This window comes from Aulonocara sp. 'chitande type north' Nkhata Bay, linkage group LG8 (genome assembly GCF_057382095.1).
Source record: "Aulonocara sp. 'chitande type north' Nkhata Bay isolate Kocher_YH1m ecotype deep benthic linkage group LG8, A_spYH_male_GT1.1, whole genome shotgun sequence".
In the NCBI taxonomy this organism is placed as follows: domain Eukaryota; kingdom Metazoa; phylum Chordata; class Actinopteri; order Cichliformes; family Cichlidae; genus Aulonocara; species Aulonocara sp. 'chitande type north' Nkhata Bay.
Window position 1 is genome coordinate 26571019 of NC_141351.1, and position 21344 is coordinate 26592362.

Sequence of the window (21344 nt, forward strand, 5' to 3'; positions counted from 1 at the left end):
TTAGAGTTGGCATGGGCTCGTTGGGCAGCAGGAAGCGCTTAATTTATGAGCGTGAGGCTGTTTATGAAGGCTGACCTTCGACCTCTCAGGGAGCAGTGCGGCAGCAGGTACAGTTCGTCAGCGGTGGCTCGATAAAACTCGTTTACTCACTGCAGCGAGCACAGAGTTTATAAAACATCTTCTCATTAACGGCTGACCTTTGACTTCCACAGTCTGTATACATCAGGAAAGTCGTTGAATTAACTCACTGCACCTGAACGCACCACAGCTCAAGTTTCTGAGTCTGCAGGAGTCAAACTTTTATTCCAAGACACACCCAGGGCGGGGCTTAAACTGTGACATATGCATTTTTAGGGGTGTGGCCTGTTTAAATGACGTGCAGCCGTAATTGATGGTGTCATTATGCTCAGCGTTTTCACCCTAGAAATCAAAAACAACAAAAGTGGTACCACATGGTCTCACATCAGCTCGTCGTGCACGTCTGGATTTTCATAACCCACAGAGGTGAGGCAGCGCCATGGCAACAAACAAAGCTCTGGTTTCATGGCAAATGGTTTCATTTTGTGAAGCACAGTGAGAATCATCATCAGCACCTCTTAGCTTTGAGCTTTGTCACACTTTTGCTGCTCGTCTCCATAATGAAGACGAGTCCCCACAGCAACGCCTGAAGTCTGAAATACAGGGACTGAACCTCCTCTTCATCCTCCTGATGTTTAAGATGAAGAGTGTGTGTGTGTGTGTGTGTGTGTGTGTGTGTGTGTGTGTTCTGTGATAAACAGACTCTGGATCAGTTCCAGCCTTCCTCCTCCTCCTCCTCCTCTGTTCTGCTCCTCTGGACTGAAGCTCAGTCTCTCGGCGCTCCACTCTTCCAGGGCTCTCCAGGATTTTCCAGGACGCCTCTGAAGTGTTTTCCAGGTAAAGCGGCTGCAGGAGATGCAGCCAGACTGCGTGTGTGTGTGTGTGTGTGTGTGTGTGTGTGTGTGTGTCAGATTTACATAGTGAATCCCTTGCTGGGACATCCGAGGCCAACATCACATGACCTGAGAGCGACAGCGATGTTTCCTGAGGGACTCGGCCGTGTTTCTGTGTCACAGAGTCTGTTTGATTTCTCGCTCCTCGTGTCACAAACCTCCTCCTCCTCCTCTTCTTTGAATTTTATTATCTGAACTCCTTTGTGTCACGCAGCTGCTCCTTGTCCTCTCTCCTTCCTCCTGTTGCCTGAGAAGACGAGTTCGGGGTCAACGGCGGTCCGATCAGGTTCAAGTTTATTGATCAGAGTTTTCCTGATTGCAGTGATTGAAGCTCCAGATTTACACTTTTTTATTCTTCTGAATCTTTTTTCCAGCTTCTCAGTCTGCTTGCAGCCATGCAGTACTGCTGCAGTATTACTGTCCCAGTACTGCAGTGAGGCTGGCGCACCTGGGGCTCATTTGTGGAGCCGCAGCTCCCCCTACAGGAGGCTTGGTGAAGTGCAGCTCACAGACTGCTGCCCACTGTCACTCAGAGCAGCAGGATGTTTTTAATGCAGATGTTCAGTGAAACTCACGGACGGCGTTCAAGTTGGACGCTGCCGCCCGTCAGCAGGAGGCCGGGTTCAAACTGCCTCAAGAGGTCACAGCTCCTCCTACATGTCCTACATCAACCATCTCGAGACGTTTGTAGGAGGACACAGACTGTTGATTTTTTTAACCCTTAAACTTTGTGCAGTTTTCTGTAAATTGTGTGTCACAAACTTAATTCATGTTTGTGTGACTCATTGAAATTTTCTCTTCCTGAAAGTGAAACTCTTACCAACACACAGGGCCAAAAATTCTCCCGTTCACAGCTTTGATGTCACAAACAGGAAGTACGATAAACACGGAGACGAAGCCACACAGGCTTGGCACAGGGGGGCATGACCGACAGGGAACACCCAACACCGAGACAAGACAGGAGAGGACACTGAGGAACTCAACGATCACAAAGAACTGAAGACTAATGAAGATCACTGCAGGACTAGAAATAACCATGAAGCTGAGAACAGAGAACATTTTAAAATAAACAGTCCAGAAACGAGAAACAGTGGGTCACACATCAGTACACTCACATTAACTGTAGCGCATCTGAGTTCAGTTTCTCTAGCCACACCCACCTGATATCTGCCACACCTGTTCAAAGACCTGCCTGACAAAGTGGAGCAGACCAGAAGATCCTCAAAAGTCAGACATCACACTGCGATCCAAGGACGTTCAGGAACAACTGAGAAACAAAGCAGTTGAGATCTCTCAGTCTGGAAAAGATTGCAAAGCCATTTCTAAAGCTGTGGCACTGCAGTGAACCGAGTGAGAGCAGTTATTCACAAATAGTGCAAAGATGTGATGAACCTTCCCAGGAGGGCCGACCAAAATTACATCTCATGAAACTAACAGAAGGAACATCGTGCCAGCAGTAAAACATGTTGGTGGTAGTTTGATGGTCTGGGTCTACCAAAACATCCTGAAGGAGTGTGTCCAACTACCTGCTAGTGACCTCAAGCTGAGCTCAGCAGCAGGTCCACCTCTGAATGGCTTAAGGAAACCAAAATAAAGGCTTTGGAGTGATCTAGTCAAAGTCCTGACCTGAATTCGATTGAGATGCTGAGGCATGGTTCATGCTGGAAAAACCTCCAATGTGGCTGAAATATAACAATGGTGTAAAGATGAGTGGGCCACAGTTCCTCCACAGCTGGAAAAGACTGACAGTTATCACATTATCTGACTGCAGTTGTTGCTGCTAAGGGTGGCTCAATCAGTTATTAGGTTCATTTCTTCCCCTTAATAATAAACACCTTCATTTAGAAAGTGGACTAGAAAGAGAGAGCAGACCAGGTGTTGGATGTTGCTGAGCACCAATGAGCAGGTACTCTGTGTCTGCGTGATACGGCGCGCTAACCAAAGCAGCTAACATTATCTGAAGTTTGAGCATGCTAACAGCTGACTAAAACAAGTTGGTAGAAGCTGAAATGCTTAAAGTGAGACAAAAGGAGCCGTCGCACAGCCGAGGACGATGGTGGACATCCTCGATGAGATGGTGCTAATGTAAAGCAACCGTGTGGAGCTGTAGCGCTCCAGCAAACAGCGAGATCGTTTCCACGGTACTAAACACGCTTTGATTTGCCATAATAACTGGCTGTGTTTCAGATGCCCGTCGACGCTTCATCTTTATCTACAGTGAAGCGCTGCTATCTGAACCAACAGCTCTCTGACTGCAGCGATAACGTTGACGCCTCTCCTCTGATCGATAATTGGCGGGAGCTCTTTATTGACCCGTGAGCTGCTGTGGCGACTCGGTTGGAGACCTGCAGCACGAAGTCAGAGTTCCTCTAATTACCGACGCAGTCTCCGTCTCATCTGGGTCGTCTCTCTGCGTGACGACGAATCGACTCGTATCTGATTGATAATCGGAGCAGAGTCATGCGGTGCGATTGCTGTTTGTGGGACATCCAATCATCTCGACTTTCACTCAACAAAACCAGAGTGACCCTGAATCCTCCCTTAGTGAGTGTTTCCTTTCCAGTCACCTTTCTCACTCACTATGTATTAACAGACCTCTCTGCATTGAATCATATCTGTTATTAACCTCTGTCTCTCTTCCACAGCATGTCTTTATCCTGTCTTCCTTCTCTCACCCCAACCAATCACAGCAGATGGCCCCGCCCCTCCCTGAGCCTGGTTCTGCCGGAGGTTTCTTCCTGTTAAAAGGGAGTTTTTCCTTCCCACTGTCACCAAAGTGCTGCTCATAGGGGGTCATATGATTGTTGGGTTTTTCTCTGGATGTATTATTGTAGCGTCTACTGTACAATATAAGCGCCTTGAGGCGACTGTTGTTGTAATTTTTTGCTGTATAAATAAAATTGAATTGAATTCAGAAACTGTATTTTGTGTTTTCTCGTGTTATCTTAAAAAGTTGATTCTGTTCATCTGGACATTATGTCAGATTATAACAGATTTACCTGGATGATTGAACATACATCAAGATGCGTGTGTCATCTTTGCCTAATATTCAGATTTGTTTAATGACCTGAAATATTTAAGTGTGACACACAAAAAAACAGGAAGTTGGGGGCAAACACTTCTTCACACCACTGTAGGAGGTACTTTTGAATGCACCGTCTGGGTCACCATCAGCTGTAGACCTTCGATGTGGGCGGGCCATCTGACCTCATCCCCAACTGATGACCTCACACTGTGCTTGGGTGGAGGTTAATCAATCACCTGGCTGTCAGGCCTGTCAGTCAAAAACCCAGAAGGCATGTGTGTGCTTTCTTTTTTAGTGTGTACCGTCCAACCCTCTCCTGGAAACACCTGTCCACCTGCCCTTTGAGCGACTGCAGAAGAACTGGTTAACGGAGGTACTGAACCCACTGTGTCAGTGTGTCTTAAGCTGGGCTCACACTGTACGATTTTTGGCCCATTTTGAGCCGATTTTTTAGTCGTGCGACCGTTTTCGGGATCGGCCTGAGTTTCGCCTTCATCGTGTGTCGTGCATCGTGTAGTATATGTGGGGTAACGATAAGCGATTAACACCTCATGACCAACTCCCGATCATCAATCGCTTGGTCGTAAGAAAATCAAACCTGTTTGTAATCCTGTCGGACGTCGTGAGGGCGTCACCGCAGCCTCACGCAGATTTTTGTGTTATAACCTTCATGTTATGGACGCACAGTTTGAGCACTCAGGTCGCATCAGAGCATCGGGCCGTATAGTGTGAGACCTGCATCGTGACCTATGAACTTCTGACCCCTGCGAGTCAATCGTGCAGTTTGAGCAGGAGCTGAATAACACGACTGAAAAAACTCGCACAGTGTAGCCCAGCTTTAGGTGTGTGTGTAAGGTCTGGTGTGAGGTTCAGGTTGATGCTGCAGTGATGAAATCTGTGAATGATTAATTTTGGCACATTGCTCAATACATGAGCGGGGCACAGAAAGGGAGTGGCAAGAGGAGCGAAACACCGAGCGGTCACCCGAGACTGCAAAACCAGGGGTGAACGAGACATCGATTCACTGATGCACAATTCAATTCAGTTTTATTTATACAGCACCAAATTACAACAACAGTCACCTCAAGGCGGCAGAACCAGGCTCGGGGAGGGGCGGGGCCATCTGCTGCGACCGGTTGTGGAGAGAGAAGGAAGACAGGATAAAGACATGCTGTGGAAGAGAGACAGAGATCCACACCACCAGGATACACAACAATGACATCGGGATGTCGTTCGGACTGGAGAAGTGTAGTCGAATGGTAACAAAGAGAGGGAAGGTAGTCAGAACGGAGGGGATCGAACTACCAGAAGGCAACACTGCAGGCATTGAGGGCAGCTGCAAGTACCTGGGGATCCCGCAGGCAAATGGGAACCATGAAGAGGCCGCTAGGAAAGCTGCAACCACCAAGTACCTGCAGAGGGTCAGGCAAGTCCTGAGGAGTCAGCTGAATGGTAAGAACAAGATCCGGGCCATCAACACGTACGCCCTGCCCGTGATCAGGTACCCTGCTGGGGTAATAGGCTGGCCAAAGGAGGAGATAGAAGCCACTGACATGAAGACAAGAATGCTCCTTACCATGCATGGAGGGTTTCACCCCAAGTCTAGCACCCCGAGGCTGTACGCTAAGCGGAAGGAAGGGGGCCGGGGACTGGTGAGTGTCAGCACCACAGTCCAGGATGAGACAACGAACATCCAAGAATACATTGGGAAGATGGCCCCAACTGACCGAGTGCTCAGTGAATACCTCAGGCAGCAGAAACCCAAGAAAGAGGAGGGAGACGAGGAACCATCATGGAAGGACAGGCCCCTGCACGGTATGTACCACCGGCAGATAGAGGAGGTGGCTGATATCCAGAAATCCTACCAGTGGCTGGACAAAGCTGGACTGAAAGTATATTGACCCATTGGCCCTGCTCTGTGTTGAACTGGGAGCCAGTGAAGTGCCATCAGTACTGCAGTAATGTGGTCACATGTCTGCATACCTGTTAAGATTCTGGCGAATGAACTTCAGTCCATCGAACACAATGTGTCGGTGATCTCACGCGCTGGATACGAAAACATGGACGGAGACAGGAATGATCTAAACTTAGATGTAGTTTGATGTGATAGAAGGCAGCTCTGGTGACCTTACTGATGGATGTGTGTCAAAGGCAGAGATGACAAACGTGAACACATTTTCTGTGTGTGAGGTTTTGCACCAACAACAAATATTTGTCTCATCTCTGTTCTTAGACAGTTTCATCCAGCAGTTACAGTACGTGACCAGCTCAAAGGTTTGTGAGATCATCAGAGGGGAGTGTGTCACCTATGGTCAGGTGTATTACGATTCATGTAAAGCTTAGACAGTGACAGACTGACCCTCTCTGAATCTTATAAACAAAACAGCAGAATCAGACCAACTATTGTTGATCTTTTGTCTATTTTCTCTGACGATGATGATGAAGAAGAACATGTGTGCGGATGATGTAAAGTGTGTCTCGGTGCTGCTCTCGTATTCAGGACGTCTCTGCTCATGAACAATTCATCGACAACAGCGAGAACAAAGCAGCTGCAGAAGAAGAAGAACGGCGTCTCCGCTCAGCAAAATAAAAGCCTCTAAAAGGCTTTAATGTCTCCTTTGATTTTTTTACTTCTGACACGTTTTCTGCCGGGACGTTTCCACGCCGACGGCAACAAGAAGAAACCCGAGTTTCACGCTGGGGAAAACTTCAGCTTCACAAACACATTTAACTGTCAGCGAAGCCCCGCCGGCGGCGCCCACCAAGCAGGAGGCCACACGCCTTCATCCTTACGACCACGAGGAAGATCAGAACATCTGACAGACCGTGGAAGCTGAACGCAGGAAACATTCTCACCGACTCAGCGGCCAAACATGCAACACAAAACTTTATTCGTAAGCACAGTCAGAGCAGATCAAATGTGGACAAACTCGGTGGAGGCGGGTCATAAATGAGCTCATCATCGATCCGCTCCCGCCCCGTGAAGCTGGCAGCTGGTCGCTCTAACCAGCTTGTATCCCATTAATCAATCCTGCGCTGTCATTGGTAGTTTCTCTCTGAACCCGCCCACTTCACAAGACTAATTCGCTTCCTGTGAATCCCTGCCAGTGTGGGCGTGGCGCCATGCTCCAGGGTCAGATTGACTAATTGGGGAAAATGATCATGTGACTGCGACCTTTATTAGCAAACACAAGAGGGTCATGAACAAGTGGGCGGAGCTTCACTTTGACTAGCCTGGGATTTGTGCATCAGCTTGCCCGGTGATATTGATAACGGTAACGCGGTGTGACATCATTTATAACGAGGTCCCGACCAATCAGCATACAGATGCTTGTGGCATGGATGCTCACGTGTGACGCCGCAAGAATTTACGAAAGTCAGAGGAAAGAATCAGACTCACAGAGAGCGAACAGGAAGTCGGCGGGTCCACTGAAGGATCTGCAGACACACCTGAAGGACCTCACTGACTCCAGATCAGAAACACACAAACACCGAGAGACCGCCAGGTTCTGCTGAGGTTCTGCAGGTCCGGTGAACGAGCTGAAGACGAGCAAACTGCAGGTGGAGGTGAAGATGGAGGCTCTGCAGGGTGAGGCTGTTTGTTTGGGCGGAGGAGGAGCTGCCGTGTGGTGTTTCGGGCCTTCGGGACAAAGATTTTCCGCTCAGAATACTTCAACATGAAGATGATGTGAAACAATTCAGGCGGAGCCGGCGAGGACGGAGGGACGACAGCGGGCCGGGGAGCGGGGAGGAGGTGGGAGGAGGCGTGGAGGGCCTGAGGGAGAATCTAAAACAGCGTTTAGCACTCGGCTGACCTTCACTCGCTCCTCGCACTCCTTCCTCTCTCCTTGTTCTTTCGCTCCGTTTGCTCTAAACAGCTTCCACTCGTTTAACCGAGCCTCGGGAGAGAGACGCCGTCTGCACGCCGCCTGTCTCACCATCAGCTGACCTCTGACCCCTGAAATCACAAAGAGCTTCCTGTAAAGGCTCATTCCACTGATTTCACTGCTGATACCTGCAGACAGCGAGCTGTGGATGAGAACACCTCCTGAACAGCTGTTTCCATCTCTGAGGATCACTCCTCCTCCTCCTTTTCTTCTTCTTCACATCTAATTCATGCGCTCACACCGAGCTGCAGATACCTGCAGCAACATACGAGCTCGACATCTGCGGCAGCTCATGACGCAGAGAACCCGGAAACAGCCACAGCTGCTGTTTTTGCAGTTATTAAACGTCTGCCTTCGTCTGTCGATCCTCTCAGAGCTACACGGTCTGATACTTGTCTGTGATCCTCTTCATCGCTCCGCTCAGGTCAGGTGAACAGTCTTCATCGCTGTATGACAACGTCGGCGATCTTCTCGGCTGTTTCAAAATGAAGCTGCTGTTTCACATCACTGTGTGTCAGGCTGTCACTCACCGATCTCTGGTTTCACTTTTTTTAAAACTCTGGTCTCGGTCTTTGAATGCGTCACCTGAGCCTCACAGATTCGTCAGCCCAGCCAAACTCACTCGCGCTGCTCTGCCGCCACCTGCTGGACACTTTCAGCCTTACGCCGAGCAGCTTTTTAAAGCCGACACAGGAAGTGACGAGATCAGTTCTGTCCTCTGGTGTGTGCTTTCAGTGTTGGACTTCTTTAAAGCATTTTATAGACCTGAAAATATTATTTCAGTGCGTAAAAATGAGAGCCGTCTCCCTGCAGTCAGGAACAACTGTTAAAAGGAACAGATCAGCCCTCTTTTTACTCAAGCAGCTGAATTACTCGAGAGATAAAAACAGGAAAATAGAAATATCACAATTACCACATTATTAATATCATTATCACGGGTCATTAGCAGGCGACACAGATTGATTTAAAAAACCTTCACAAGCATCTGGTCTGCATGTAAATGTGGAGAAATGCATGAAAACACCGAAAGCACCATACTCGATAAACATGAAGTCAAACATTTACAGCTTTCAGTGAAAATCACAGTGACGACAGATAAACACTCAGTGTGTTTTACCAAAGAATAAATAATATTAACTACTGTCATTATAACTTATTCATATTTTGTTACTACGTCCAAGCTGCCTGTTCTCTCTGCCTCCCTCCGGTCTGTTATTTCCTCCTGCTGTCTGCTGTTTATGTTTTATTCATGCACGATGTCATTGTATGACAGTAAAGGGCTATTCTATTCTATTCTATTGTATTCTATTCTATTCTATTCTATAAGAACGATGGATCGAGAGATTCATTTATCCAACAATTGATTGAAAAGCATCAAAATGAAATATTAAAAGGAACCAAAGTCGTTAGAATTTTATTTGGAACAATAAACATGACAATAAAGTCCAGTAGAAGCAGGAAGTATGACTGTACTTGACTTTGAAGTAATGAAAGGTGTCATTAAGTTTAAGCTGCACATATGTAATGAAAAAGAAGCACAGCCAGGTTCTAAAGGAAGAGTTTGGACCAGGGTCCATGTCATGGATGGAAAGGTTCGACGTCATTCTGCTTTTAAGGACGCATTTAAAGTGAACTGCTCTCTACTAACCTGCTAGCTTTAACGAAAGGATCATTACAGTATTCGTAACACAGATTTTTCCTCATCTGAGAATTAAAGATTGCAACTTTCTGGACAATAGAAGTAAAAACAAAATGCACGAAACGATGTTTTTCTCTTCCTGTGAAAAGAAATTTACACTGGAAAGATTTACAATCGTGGAGATGATCAGAATACAAAATATGTGACGTTTGAAAGCTTTCTCCAACTTTTCCTGCCTTTAAAAGTGTTGCAGAAGAAGAAGGCCTTAAAAGTGTCAGAGGGACCAGCAGCATACGTGCAAGATAATTGTAAATAATTAAATAGAGTTTATTTATGTATTTCAGGACTGCTGCTTGGGTTGCTTGATGAACATGTTTGTAACTTAAAGACTGTTCAGTAAAAATAAATAAATAAATCTTTTCAATTCTCTTCGAACCTCGCGAGACAATCACCTCACCTTAATTGGATGGTCTGCCTCACGTCACAGTATTTGAAATTGAGGCGATCCTAAAAATGTCAAATCAACACGCGAAACGTCAACAAGTTCCGCTTCAAAATAAAAGTAATGTGCCGTTTTATTTTTTTCTTCGTTTCTCTTTTTAACCTTGAATGATAAGCCTTTATGTTAGACTTACACATGTATGATTTTATTTGATTTAAGTTTGTGTTTCACGTTTGGCTGCTGTGATGCAGGAAAGTGACAACTTTCAGGACTTTGAAGTTTATCTAAATGGAGTGAATATACACACTGAAATGTGTAATTATTATAAAAACACAGTAAAAATATAACCTTTTCTTTTTAAAATTTCAAAATCAGATGACTTTTCTTCTTTTTAGGGTTCAAGAAAAAGAAGAATCATTATGTGTTCACACAACAGATTGTTATTTGGTAGCTCTCAGCACAGAAGAGACACCGCCTTTTACACGCGCGCGCGCGCGCGCACACACAGAGATATTTGAACATATATATAAACATATTCAGATACACACACAAAAATAAGGCGGAAGCGAAACCGTCAGTGCTTTTATTGTGAAAAGCTGTTTCCGTGTCATACCGGAAGCGGTGGGCTTGATGCTGAGAGCTTCATGTTGCCGGTCAGCAGAAGGTCAGCCAACAGCAGCAACAGCAGCAGCAGCGGATAGTTGTCGGTCAGGTAGCACGAAGTTAACGATCGATCGGTTAATCGGCTCCGTTTGTGCTCTTTGGGCGGGAAACCGGCAGCTTCCGGTCAGTGTCTACCAAACTAATGCTAACAGGCTAACTATTAGCTGCTAGCATGCAGTGCGCGCACCCCATGAAGAAGAGAAGTCTGGAGGCGGAGCCGCGCAACTCCAAAGCGGTAAGACCTGAGGAGGAGGAGGAGGAGGAGGAGGAGGAGCAGTTTATTAGGAGTAGCCGGGGTCATCAGAGTTTTTGGACAAAAACAGTAATAACTTTATTTAAACAGTTTACAGAGACACGAGCCAAACAAAAACCATAGAAGAAGAAACATCAGCGAAATAAGAGAACTACAAAATATAAAAACTACAAAGTGACATCAGTCCTGAGCCTCTTCAAGTACATCAAGTACATCTGCAGGAACATCTGCAGCTTCTCGGTTGCTTGGAGCTCTTATTTGAACCTTCAGATGTGGCTCTGTTCCTCTGATCTTCGTACCTCAGCCTTTCCTCCTCGTTCCCTTCATTAAGAACGGCTTCCTGATGGGCTAAAGGTCCAAATCATCTCCCGGGTCCTGTGTCGGGTCTTCAGAACCCGTTCCTCTGCCGTGGAGATTTTAGGCCTCACACTTCTTCTGTCCAGCTTCCTAAGAAGTCGAAGCGCACCACGCTGAGATAAGCAGAGCTTTCAGCTGACAGCTCTCTGGGAGTCGCACTTTCTCCCTTATCTTTCCTGCTTGGCTTTCATGTCCTTTGTATAGTCTCGCTTATTCTCTAACCCTAAGAGAGTCTCCCAGACTTGTTCTCTAAAAACCTAAAGAAGAAATATGGATTTGATCAACTGGTCCCTTAATGGAATTGACACCCTTGGGAGAGCCCGATTGTCCTGCGGAGACGTTTGCTGCTGGATACTCGATGGTCGGTTGCGTCGTGTGTCTGACGACGCTCGATGGAGGACAATGAACGACATCTACCAATTCAGAACCACGATAACAGAGTTCTGGCTGATTGGAGCTGGTTCAGCTTATTGAAGAACAAGAAGCGGCTACAGCTGTTCAAAATCCCACCAGGCTGGCCGACATGACAGACGATGGGCAGGGCTGTGAGTAAGACTGTGTTTATTGAACGCAATATGGATACGATCTTGGAGAAGAACGGGAATTGAGAGACCTGGTGACCAGTGACGGACATTAGACCAACTGTAAAATTGGAAGCAGTTTGTTTGCCCCAAAACAGCTGCCATCTCCATCATGAAGATGCTCAGGGCACAAGCTGACGGGAATAACAAAACTCTCCTTTAGATAATAAGACTGTTTGTTGTGACTCTCTCCCTCCTCATTCAAGGCCGCCCGTGTCGACCGAAGATTGTTGACTTTTGCTTAACCTTTCTCTCGGCTGAACACACGCATGCACACGCACACACACATGTGCATGTACACTGACACAGAGCTTCATGGATTCATTAAAGAAACGGGAACGCTGACGTGTTTCTGTGACGGGAAACAACGGGTCAGAGGGGACGTGAGACGCTGCATGTAGAGGTAACTCTGTATGTGAAGTTGGGGTTTTGAAAACATGTTTAGCACAATCTTGTGTCGGTACAACTGTTTGCTTGTGTTGGGAACATTTTGCTTTTTGCATAAAGTTGGCTGATGGCAGCACGTGAACATCTGCTTTGCAGGCTCGATGAGGAACAGCTGCAGACTCCAGCATGTCGGTCTGACACAGTCCTCGTTTATAAAGTGCGTTACAAACACCAGCATCACGGCCAACAGCTGGATGTTCCTGTTTGAGTGCAGCCAGCCAAACAGCCACTTCCTGTTTACAGTTTATCCTGGTTTAACATGGACTCACTGCTGCAGCACCACAGTGATCCCCTCACACTGCTGTTTACTTTCCTCAGGTATAACATAAACTAATGTGAGCCTGTGAGCCCGGCCAACCAACCGCGTGACGTCACACTCCGTGCTGACAGAAGATGGCGCTGAACATGTTTTTAACACTTGAAGCACTGATTTCTTAAAGCCAGCGTCACAGACAGAGTGACAGCTGTGGGAGTGTCTGAGAGCAGGTCCGTGGGGTAAAGGAGGTGTGCAGCACTGCGTGTCTCCGGGTCGGGTATGAAAACTGAGGGCTGACGGAGGCCACTCAGTGACTTCTTCATGACCTCTGTGGTTGCGTGCTGTACTTCTGGATTACCAAAACGCAAGTTTAGAAGGAAAGTGACACACCTGCTTAGCCCCACCCCGTCAGTGAGGTCACAGTTTCAGGTGAGGTCCTCAGGTGTGCTGATGGTGCTGATGTTGGGTTTTTTTTTTTCAGAAGCGGCTCTGTTTGGAGGCGGAGCTCCAGATGTCCGACTGTCCAATGGAGACGTCGCAGAGCAGTCCTGCGACCAATCAGCAGCCGGATCAACAGGTGAGCTCGTCGAGCTTCCTCTGACTAACACAAGATGTCATTAAGATGTGAGGGTCAGAGGTCAGCTTCAGATAAACGTGGTGGAAAGTCCTCACCGTGTTCAGCTGGAGGACAGGTGTACAGGTGCTGTTGCTATGGTGACTTGTGTGTGTATGCAGGTACGGCCCACACCTGTTCTGCTCTGCTGTCCGAGGTGTCTCAGAGGAGAACCGGTAAGACGCCGAACTCACGAAACATTTAAGCCCTGCCCCCTGTGGAAGCGAGGCTTACAGAGTCGTCTCTGTGGCTCCGTGATTGGCTGAGAGCCTCAACGGTGTCTTTCTGCCTTTTCAGGGTCACTTCAACCACATCATGGGCCTCTGAAGCTCCACCCATTCTCCTGCAACCAGCCGTCCAATCACATTGATGCTTCAGGTGCTTCACTAAAATGGTGCTGCTGGAAGATGTCATCAAGGCCCCACCCCACCTTCACATCGTTGTCAAGGAGACGGTTTAACGTTTCCATCCAGTGATGCATTCAGGACCAGCAGTACTCCTCAGACTTAAGTTCTGAAATCTCTGATGTCCTTGTGTCCCTGAACACACCACTGAGTGTGAGCGTTTACCTGAGCTTTAAGCCCACCCCCTCTCCTGTGTGATATGTGCAACAGTCCAATCAATGATCAATAACTGTGATTGACGTGGTGGTGCGTTCACTGTCTCCGTTTAAAGGGCTTTCACACGGTGAAGACTTGTGATGTGTTTACAGGAAAAATGCCAGTAGAATATTTTTTAAACTCCAGTATAGAACCGACTGAAAGGCTTAACGAGGTGTTAATGAGAGTTTACTATAAGGGGAAGGAAAATCCATGTGGTTTTTCAAAATAAGAGTCTTCGTGTCTGTACATTTCTATTTTTCTGAGGCAGATTTGTATATTTTTTACTCTGAATTTGACTGAATGTAAAAGCAGCTCCCTATTTTTGATGACATCACTTCCGCTATCTGAGGCCAGCATTTGTACTGATTTCAGAATAAAAGCTTTGACTGTGAACAGCTTTGTCCCCCTTTTCTTTTGACTAAACCAACAAACAAGCTGAAGCGAGGAGAACAGTGATGATGGCAGCTGGGGCGTTTCAGGGAGCACGGTGGCGCCTTTAATGGTCAACGACCTTTGACCTTCATCGTGCTGGAGAAGTGTTGATGCTCTAGATCTCAGCTGAACATCGTATGTTTAAAGTGACTTTTTGTCAGCCTGGCTACAGAGCTGAAGAGAAACCTGGGGTTGTTCTTATTTTCTTCAATCAGTGATGAATAGTAAGATGTTCTGGCTTTGCGGAGGGCTTTCTTATAAAGCAGCAAACTATTTCTCCAGGCTAAATGATGATCCTCTAAATTTGTGACACGCCATTTCCTCTCCAGATTACGAGTCATCTGCTTTAGGCTACGTGTTTGAGAATTATACCACGGTGTCAGGTACTTCTGATTAGAGACCTTAGTTTTCACTGGAGCTACAGTATCCAGAGTCGTACGTAGTGAGGAGGTGAAATTATTAACAAGATAATCGACCTCTGTTGGAGTAGTGTTCAGATAGCTGCTCTGTGTTGGTACAGGGCATTTAAGATGATAACAGTGGGTGGATTATATTCTTAAACTTAGTTACAGCGCTTTCAGAAAGACATCTACTGTCATCTTTTCCTAAATGTATTTACAGGGAAAAGACTTAAAGTTCATGAAACTACAGTTAGAAAAAGACTAAACATGTAAGGCTTGTTTGGAGGAAACGCAGGAGAAAGGGTCTTCCGTCTAACATGCAAACCTGGGTTTGGAAAGCGTTTTGGAACAAACCTCGTCCATAGTCTAAGGAGCTGGGACTGGACCCGTTTGTCCTTAATGCACAGCAGGGTTCGAACCCCTCACACAAGCCATCAGCACGGTGGATGATGATCCGAGAGCAGCGTGAACTCCTCTGCCCACCAAAGCATTCTACATTCGGAGGCTGTCTGTCCCACAGCTGACGCTTGGACCAAACCGGGTCATCAACAGGACGATGACCCAAAAGAAAAGAACAGAGCTGCTGCTACGGTCCAGTCAGAGCTCAGAGAGCCGTGCATGAATGAACGCTGCAAACCTCGATGAGACGAAGCTGAGTGAACCACAGCAAACCATTAATGCTGATGATAATGGAGCTTCTACAAGCTGCTGAGTCACAGTTTGGTCCTCACAGAGCTGCACAGTCCAAATTTCCATATGATTGTAAATAAAAACCAGTTTCATCTGCATATAAATGGACTTTTTGTTTGAATTGTTGGGGAGCACAGAGGATGGAAGCAGAGGCCCTGCTGCACAGAGACAAATGTGAATTCTTCAAACTGTTTATTAAACTCAGAATTTGCTTTAAACTGTCAGCAGAAACAAAAAAAACATCAACAATTTGAAAAAAAAGGCAGGAGAAGAAACCGGAGTTGGCCCGCCCTCCTCCACTGTATGCCCCACCCTCCACCGCTATCGGCCACGCCCCCTACACAACTGACAGTCCCCTCCTCCTCCGATGTCGGTCGTTCTCGCGGTCACGTTGGTTTGGCTCTCTTGGCTGCTGGAGTTTCACCTGTTCGGGTAGAAACACACCTGGTCAGTTACCTGTTTATCTTCAGCACTGATGACACAGCTTACAATCAGTACTCCGAAGCCCACTCGGTGGTACACAGGACCCCACTCTGGGTTCCGTTTATGTTGCTACACGCTGGAACATTCAGAAGTTGCCATCCAGAGAACACATCCTGGACATGTCCTCCTTTCTGACCAAAACGTCTGTTTCCAAGAGCGACCATCTCAGGGCCAGGGTCATTTCCTCTGATGCTGTTATTGAGGTTGTGCAGATGTGGCCATTGATCACATGACGTTCGGCCGTCCGTCAGTGTTGGACTGAAGCTTCAGTCACACGGGCTTAGAGACGACCGTCTGTGGGGGAAATGAGTATTCCTGACCGTGAGTCCCGCTGCAGCCGGCTCAGGTCACTTCTTCAGGAAGAAATGTTTCAATAAACCCGAACATCCAGGTGACATTCAGGACGGACGTCCAGCACATGGACGTGTCTGATATCAGCCAGTTTCAAGAGGTGTGTTTGACTCGCTCATCATCACTTTATTCCACCGCAGCTCAATCGCCACAGAGCACAAACATCTGTAACATCTGTAAAGATAACCGGACTTAAACCTACCGTCTACTGAGCCCTGTGGCGCCTCCTGCTGGCTCCTCGTGGTGTAGATGATTCCGCTGGCTGTCCTCCTGGTTTCTGACCACAAACAAACAAAGTGTTTCCTGAGAGGGTTCGTGCTCGCTCACAGGTGCAGGTGCAGCACCGGGTGCTCACCTGCGTGCAGCAGAGCGGCTCTGCAGGTGGACGAGACTGCTTCTTTGGCGTCTCCGTCTGACAAACCGAACAGCAGAGCTCTGAGGAGGAGCATCAGGACCACAACACCACACGCAGTAACACACGCAGTAGTACTGCAGTAACACACGCAGTAACACACGCAGTAGTACTGCAGTAACACACGCAGTAACACACGCAGTAACACACGCAGTAACACGCGCAGTAACACACGCAGTAGTACTGCAGTAACACACGCAGTAACACACGCAGTAACACACGCAGTAGTACTGCAGTAACACACGCAGTAGTACTGCAGTAACACACGCAGTAGTACTGCAGTAACACACGCAGTAACACACGCAGTAGTACTGCAGTAACACACGCAGTAGTACTGCAGTAACACACGCAGTAGTACTGCAGTAACACGCGCAGTAACACGCGCATTAGTACTGCAGTAACACACGCAGTAGTACTTCAGTAACACACGCAGTAGTACTGCAGTAACACACGCAGTAGTACTGCAGTAACACACGCAGTAGTACTTCAGTAACACACGCAGTAGTACTGCAGTAACACACGCAGTAACACATGCAGTAACACACGCAGTAGTACTGTAGTAACACACGCAGTAGTACTGCAGTAACACACGCAGTAGTACTGCAGTAACACACGCAGTAACACACGCAGTAACACACGCAGTAGTACTGTAGTAACACGCGCATTAGTACTGCAGTAACACACGCAGTAGTACTTCAGTAACACACGCAGTAGTACTGCAGTAACACACGCAGTAACACACGCAGTAACACACGCAGTAGTACTGTAGTAACACACGCAGTAGTACTGCAGTAACACACGCAGTAGTACTGCAGTAACACACGCAGTAGTACTGCAGTAACACACGCAGTAACACACGCAGTAACACACGCAGTAGTACTGCAGTAACACACGCAGTAACACATGCAGTAGTACTGCAGTAACACACGCAGTAGCACATGCAGTAGTACTGCAGTAACACACGCAGTAGCACATGCAGTAGTACTGCAGTAACACACGCAGTAGTACTGCAGTAACACACGCAGTAACACATGCAGTAGTACTGCAGTAACACACGCAGTAACACATGCAGTAGTACTGATGAAGGATACAGGTTGGTGACATCATACGGTCCTCTGAGCTCGAGAGCCTGCAAACAAAAATAAGCGTACTGAGCACGGCCACCAATCAATCAGCGATCAATACAGTCACCGATCACAGACCTTCTGAGCTGCACTGGACAGAATCACACTCTGAGAAAAAACACAAACACAATTTAGTCACGTGACAGGAAGTCGAGTCGTTGGTACAGGAAGCATTGGAGAAACAGCGCCACCTTTCCTTTGCAGCTCTCCATCAGACTGACGGCGTTGGCGATGGTGTAGCGCCTCATGGTGGAGTCTCTGATGGCTGCAGAGTACGACACCTCGAACACCACACCTCTGTCTATGGCCTACACACACACACACAAACACACACATTAATAAACAGTCACGTGACGGTCGCAGTAATAATCTGGGTCACGATGCTCAGTCACCCCGTTGATTGGCGCTCTCTTGAAGAAGAAAGGAAGTTTCTCCGTCATCGGCACACAGATGATGTCGATGTCATAAACCATGCAGGCTGCCTACACACACACACACACACACACACACGCACACACACACACACACAGGGTTACATTACATGCATATGAGAGGTTTTGGAACTGAGCATCCAATCATGGTGCTGATGTGTGTATATTGTGTGTGTGTGTGTGTGTGTGTGTTACCACACAGCAGTGTTATTTTTACGCAGTGTTCAGGTGCAGCACGAAAAGCCAGATTTATTTTAAAAGTGTGCAAATAAAGCTGATGAAGCAGAAAGTCCTGCAGTCAGTGAACACAGCACAGTGTTTGCGTGTCAGTGAAGCTCACGTGGAAAAGTTTCTCTGAGGTTGGCTGGACAGCGAGCAGGTCGAAGCGACGGTACTCCGGAGCGTTCGGCCTCTGAAAACACACACACACCAAACCATGAATCAGGTTGTCACCCTTCAGATTATCATCCTGTAACCATGGACACGGCTGATGTAATCTGGAATCTCTTTAATTCAACTTTAGCAGAAACCACGGTTGCCTCTAACCACTCGAGTAATCCTGTAATCCAGATATTTAAAATGTACTTTACAGCTGACACAGGCCCCGCCCCCCTCAGCACCCTGCCTTACAGATTGATTATGAAGACGTGATCGATGAGTTTACAGGTTTATGAAACGTCGGAGTTTACAGAACTCACAAAGTGACTCGCGTCTGACATCACCACCGTCAGCCTGTTCAGCACTCTGATTGGACGAGATCGACCCTGCACCACGGGCAGCTGATCGATCAGTTCGTTGATCGGAGTCGGGGTGGGGATCTCCTGCAGGAAGGAAGTGACACAAAATAAACATCTGAAGCTACGGATGCTTTTTGTTAAAAACTAGCCACAGATGTTTTATTTATTGATTGCTAATCAGACAGGTTCAACCTGAATATTAATTCCACGGTTTCTGTACTGTTCCTGAACGCAGCGCAGCAGGTGCACTCACCTGTTTCTTCTTGGCTGTGGGCTCAAATACGTAGTTGAGGGCGATGGTGGAGAACCCGACTGCAGGAGGACAGAAACACATGTGTGAGGGCTGGAAGGTTTTCACCGTGCGATGCAACGCATCTGAGCAGGAGGCGGCTGATAATCACTGACAGCTGCATAAATGTCACGGACACACTCACAGCAAGAGGAACCTCTAAAACGGCCTGTTTTTTGAATGGAGTCTGGTGTAAACGCTGCTCACAGATTACATCTGCACCTTGGCTTACTTGATGCTGAGTCAGATTTCTGCGTTAAATCTTTTTCATTTTGTTTCAACTAAACTCATAAAACCGTTAAAAATTGCAGATTTTTGAATGGAGTCTGGTTTGGCTGTTGTTTGTTGTTTTGGGTGTAAAGCTGATCATTGAAACTTGACTGACAGGACGTTTCACTAATAATAAAGTGACCGTGAGAGGCTGAAGACATCAAACCCTCCTCAGTGACAGGTGGAGGGCATCAGAGAGGAGGTGAGACTGGTTCAGGTGTTACTGAGAGATGAGATCAGTGAGGATGAGGACATTTACAGGAGGAAGCAGGAGTGGAAACTCCAGCAGAACAGCATGAGAGAGCAGAGGAGGGTGAGGGCAGAGGTAAGGAGCGAATGTGTTGTTCACCAGATTTACACTGCAGGTAAAACTCCTCCCCCTACAGCCTTACCTGTAGTCAGCCTGCAGTCCACAGCCACACCCCTTCCCCATCTGTCACTTTCACTCACAACCAGGTTCAGACACAAACGAGAAGACTCCACTCAGCCAGGTCTGCTGGACCAGCCGGCGAGCACCATCAGGCCGACCCTCCTGGGTGATCAGCTAACAGTGATGCAGGTGGATTCGCTGGTGTCCTGGATTGTTGTTACCTGTTGTTACAGGAAGACCACAATATGTGCGTCTTCCACAGTGTGTGTCTGACAAGGTGATCGGCACCACAGGGGACCGTTCTCTCCCCTCCACACCACAGACTTCAGCCACTGCACACAGACCTCCATCATCAGTAGGGTTTCTGATGACTCTGCGGTGGTTGGATGCATCAGTGAGGGTGATGAGTCAGAGTACCGGGCTGTGGTCAACTCCTTTGTGACGTCACACAGAATCATCTGCAGCTCAACGTGGCAAAGACCAAAGAACCGATTGTGGACTTTAGGAGGACCAGGAAACCTGTGACCCCTGTTTCAATCCAGCGTGAGGACGTTGTGGAGGACTAGAAATACCTCAGAGTGCACATAGATAATAAACTGGACTGGGTTAAAAACAGCACTGCCCTCTACAGGCAGGGCCAGAGTCGTCTCTGAGGTCCTTCAACATCTGCCAGACAACGCTCAGGATTTTCTACGAGTCTGTTGTGGTCAGTGCATCCTCTGTGCTGTTGCACACTGGGCCAGCAGGTTGAGGGTTGCAGAAGCCGACAGACTCAAACTGATCACAAGGCCAGTAATGTTGTGGGGAGGGAACTGGTCTCCCTCAGGGTGGTGTCTGAGAGGTGGATGTTGTACCAAATAAAGACAATACTGGACAATACCTCCCACCCACTCCATGACATGCTGGCCAATCACAGGAGCACGCTCAGTGAGAGACAGATTATCCATAACGCACCTGCATCTAACACACTGTGATAGTTACAGCCTCACTATCAGAGGAACGAAGTCCGCAGGACAAGAGTTGCTCGATGTTAACACTTATACATTTACTGTGTGTAACTGATTATGGAGCTGTTTGTTCTAAGCTGTATTATGTTACTTAGTTCAGTGTGTTACGGCTCTGACTCGGAACAACTGCGACCATATAATTAAAATCATCAGTCTCTCGGGAATAGAGGGTACAGACTTTAGTTTACATTTCTGCAAACCGCGGAGAAACCTTAAATTGACTGTTTTTGAATGGAGTCTGATGGAAAACTTCTTGCCTGCCCTTTTCCACCAGACTCCATTCAAAAAACAGTCATTTTTAAAAGCCGCTGGTCCCGGAGACAGGAGCGTTACGTTCCCGCGGCTGAGCAGCGGCAGGCCGGCGAACAGAGCGTTGTCTGCGGCCGCGGACACTCACGGTGAGCCGCCGTCTCCACGACGCTGCGCAGGTCGCTCCTGTCCGGGAGAAACGACACGTTCAGGTCCATAAACACAGCCATGATGCCTCCGTCCGCCGTTCCACCACGTGTGCGCAGCCGCAAAGGCTGCTGGGAACAGCAGTCCTCACGTCACAGCCGGAAGTAGCATCAAAGTCGTTTTTACCGCACTGATAGTGATGGGAATTCAAGATC

The 21344-nt window shown here is 47.6% G+C and overlaps 2 protein-coding genes across 2 annotated transcripts; one reads left to right on the forward strand and one right to left on the reverse strand.

The window, feature by feature from the left end:
• Nucleotides 1-10567: 10567 nt before the first annotated feature.
• On the forward strand, nt 10568-14129 carry LOC147324109 (uncharacterized). Its single transcript, XM_086304597.1, has 4 exons — nt 10568-10862; nt 13003-13098; nt 13257-13310; nt 13432-14129. Exons 1-4 carry the CDS (start codon nt 10800-10802, stop codon nt 13459-13461), a joined length of 243 nt encoding a protein of 80 aa, XP_086160723.1. The 5' UTR covers nt 10568-10799; the 3' UTR covers nt 13462-14129.
• A 1285-nt stretch (nt 14130-15414) lies between these two features.
• rpp30 (ribonuclease P/MRP 30 subunit) lies at nt 15415-21289 on the reverse strand. Its single transcript, XM_086304598.1, has 11 exons — nt 21131-21289; nt 19051-19109; nt 18759-18881; nt 18401-18472; nt 18022-18111; nt 17821-17937; nt 17708-17737; nt 17597-17634; nt 16449-16528; nt 16296-16370; nt 15415-15683 (listed from the first exon to the last, which is right to left on the reverse strand). Exons 1-11 carry the CDS (start codon nt 21210-21212, stop codon nt 15646-15648), a joined length of 804 nt encoding a protein of 267 aa, XP_086160724.1. The 5' UTR covers nt 21213-21289; the 3' UTR covers nt 15415-15645.
• Between the last annotated feature and the right edge of the window lie 55 nt (nt 21290-21344).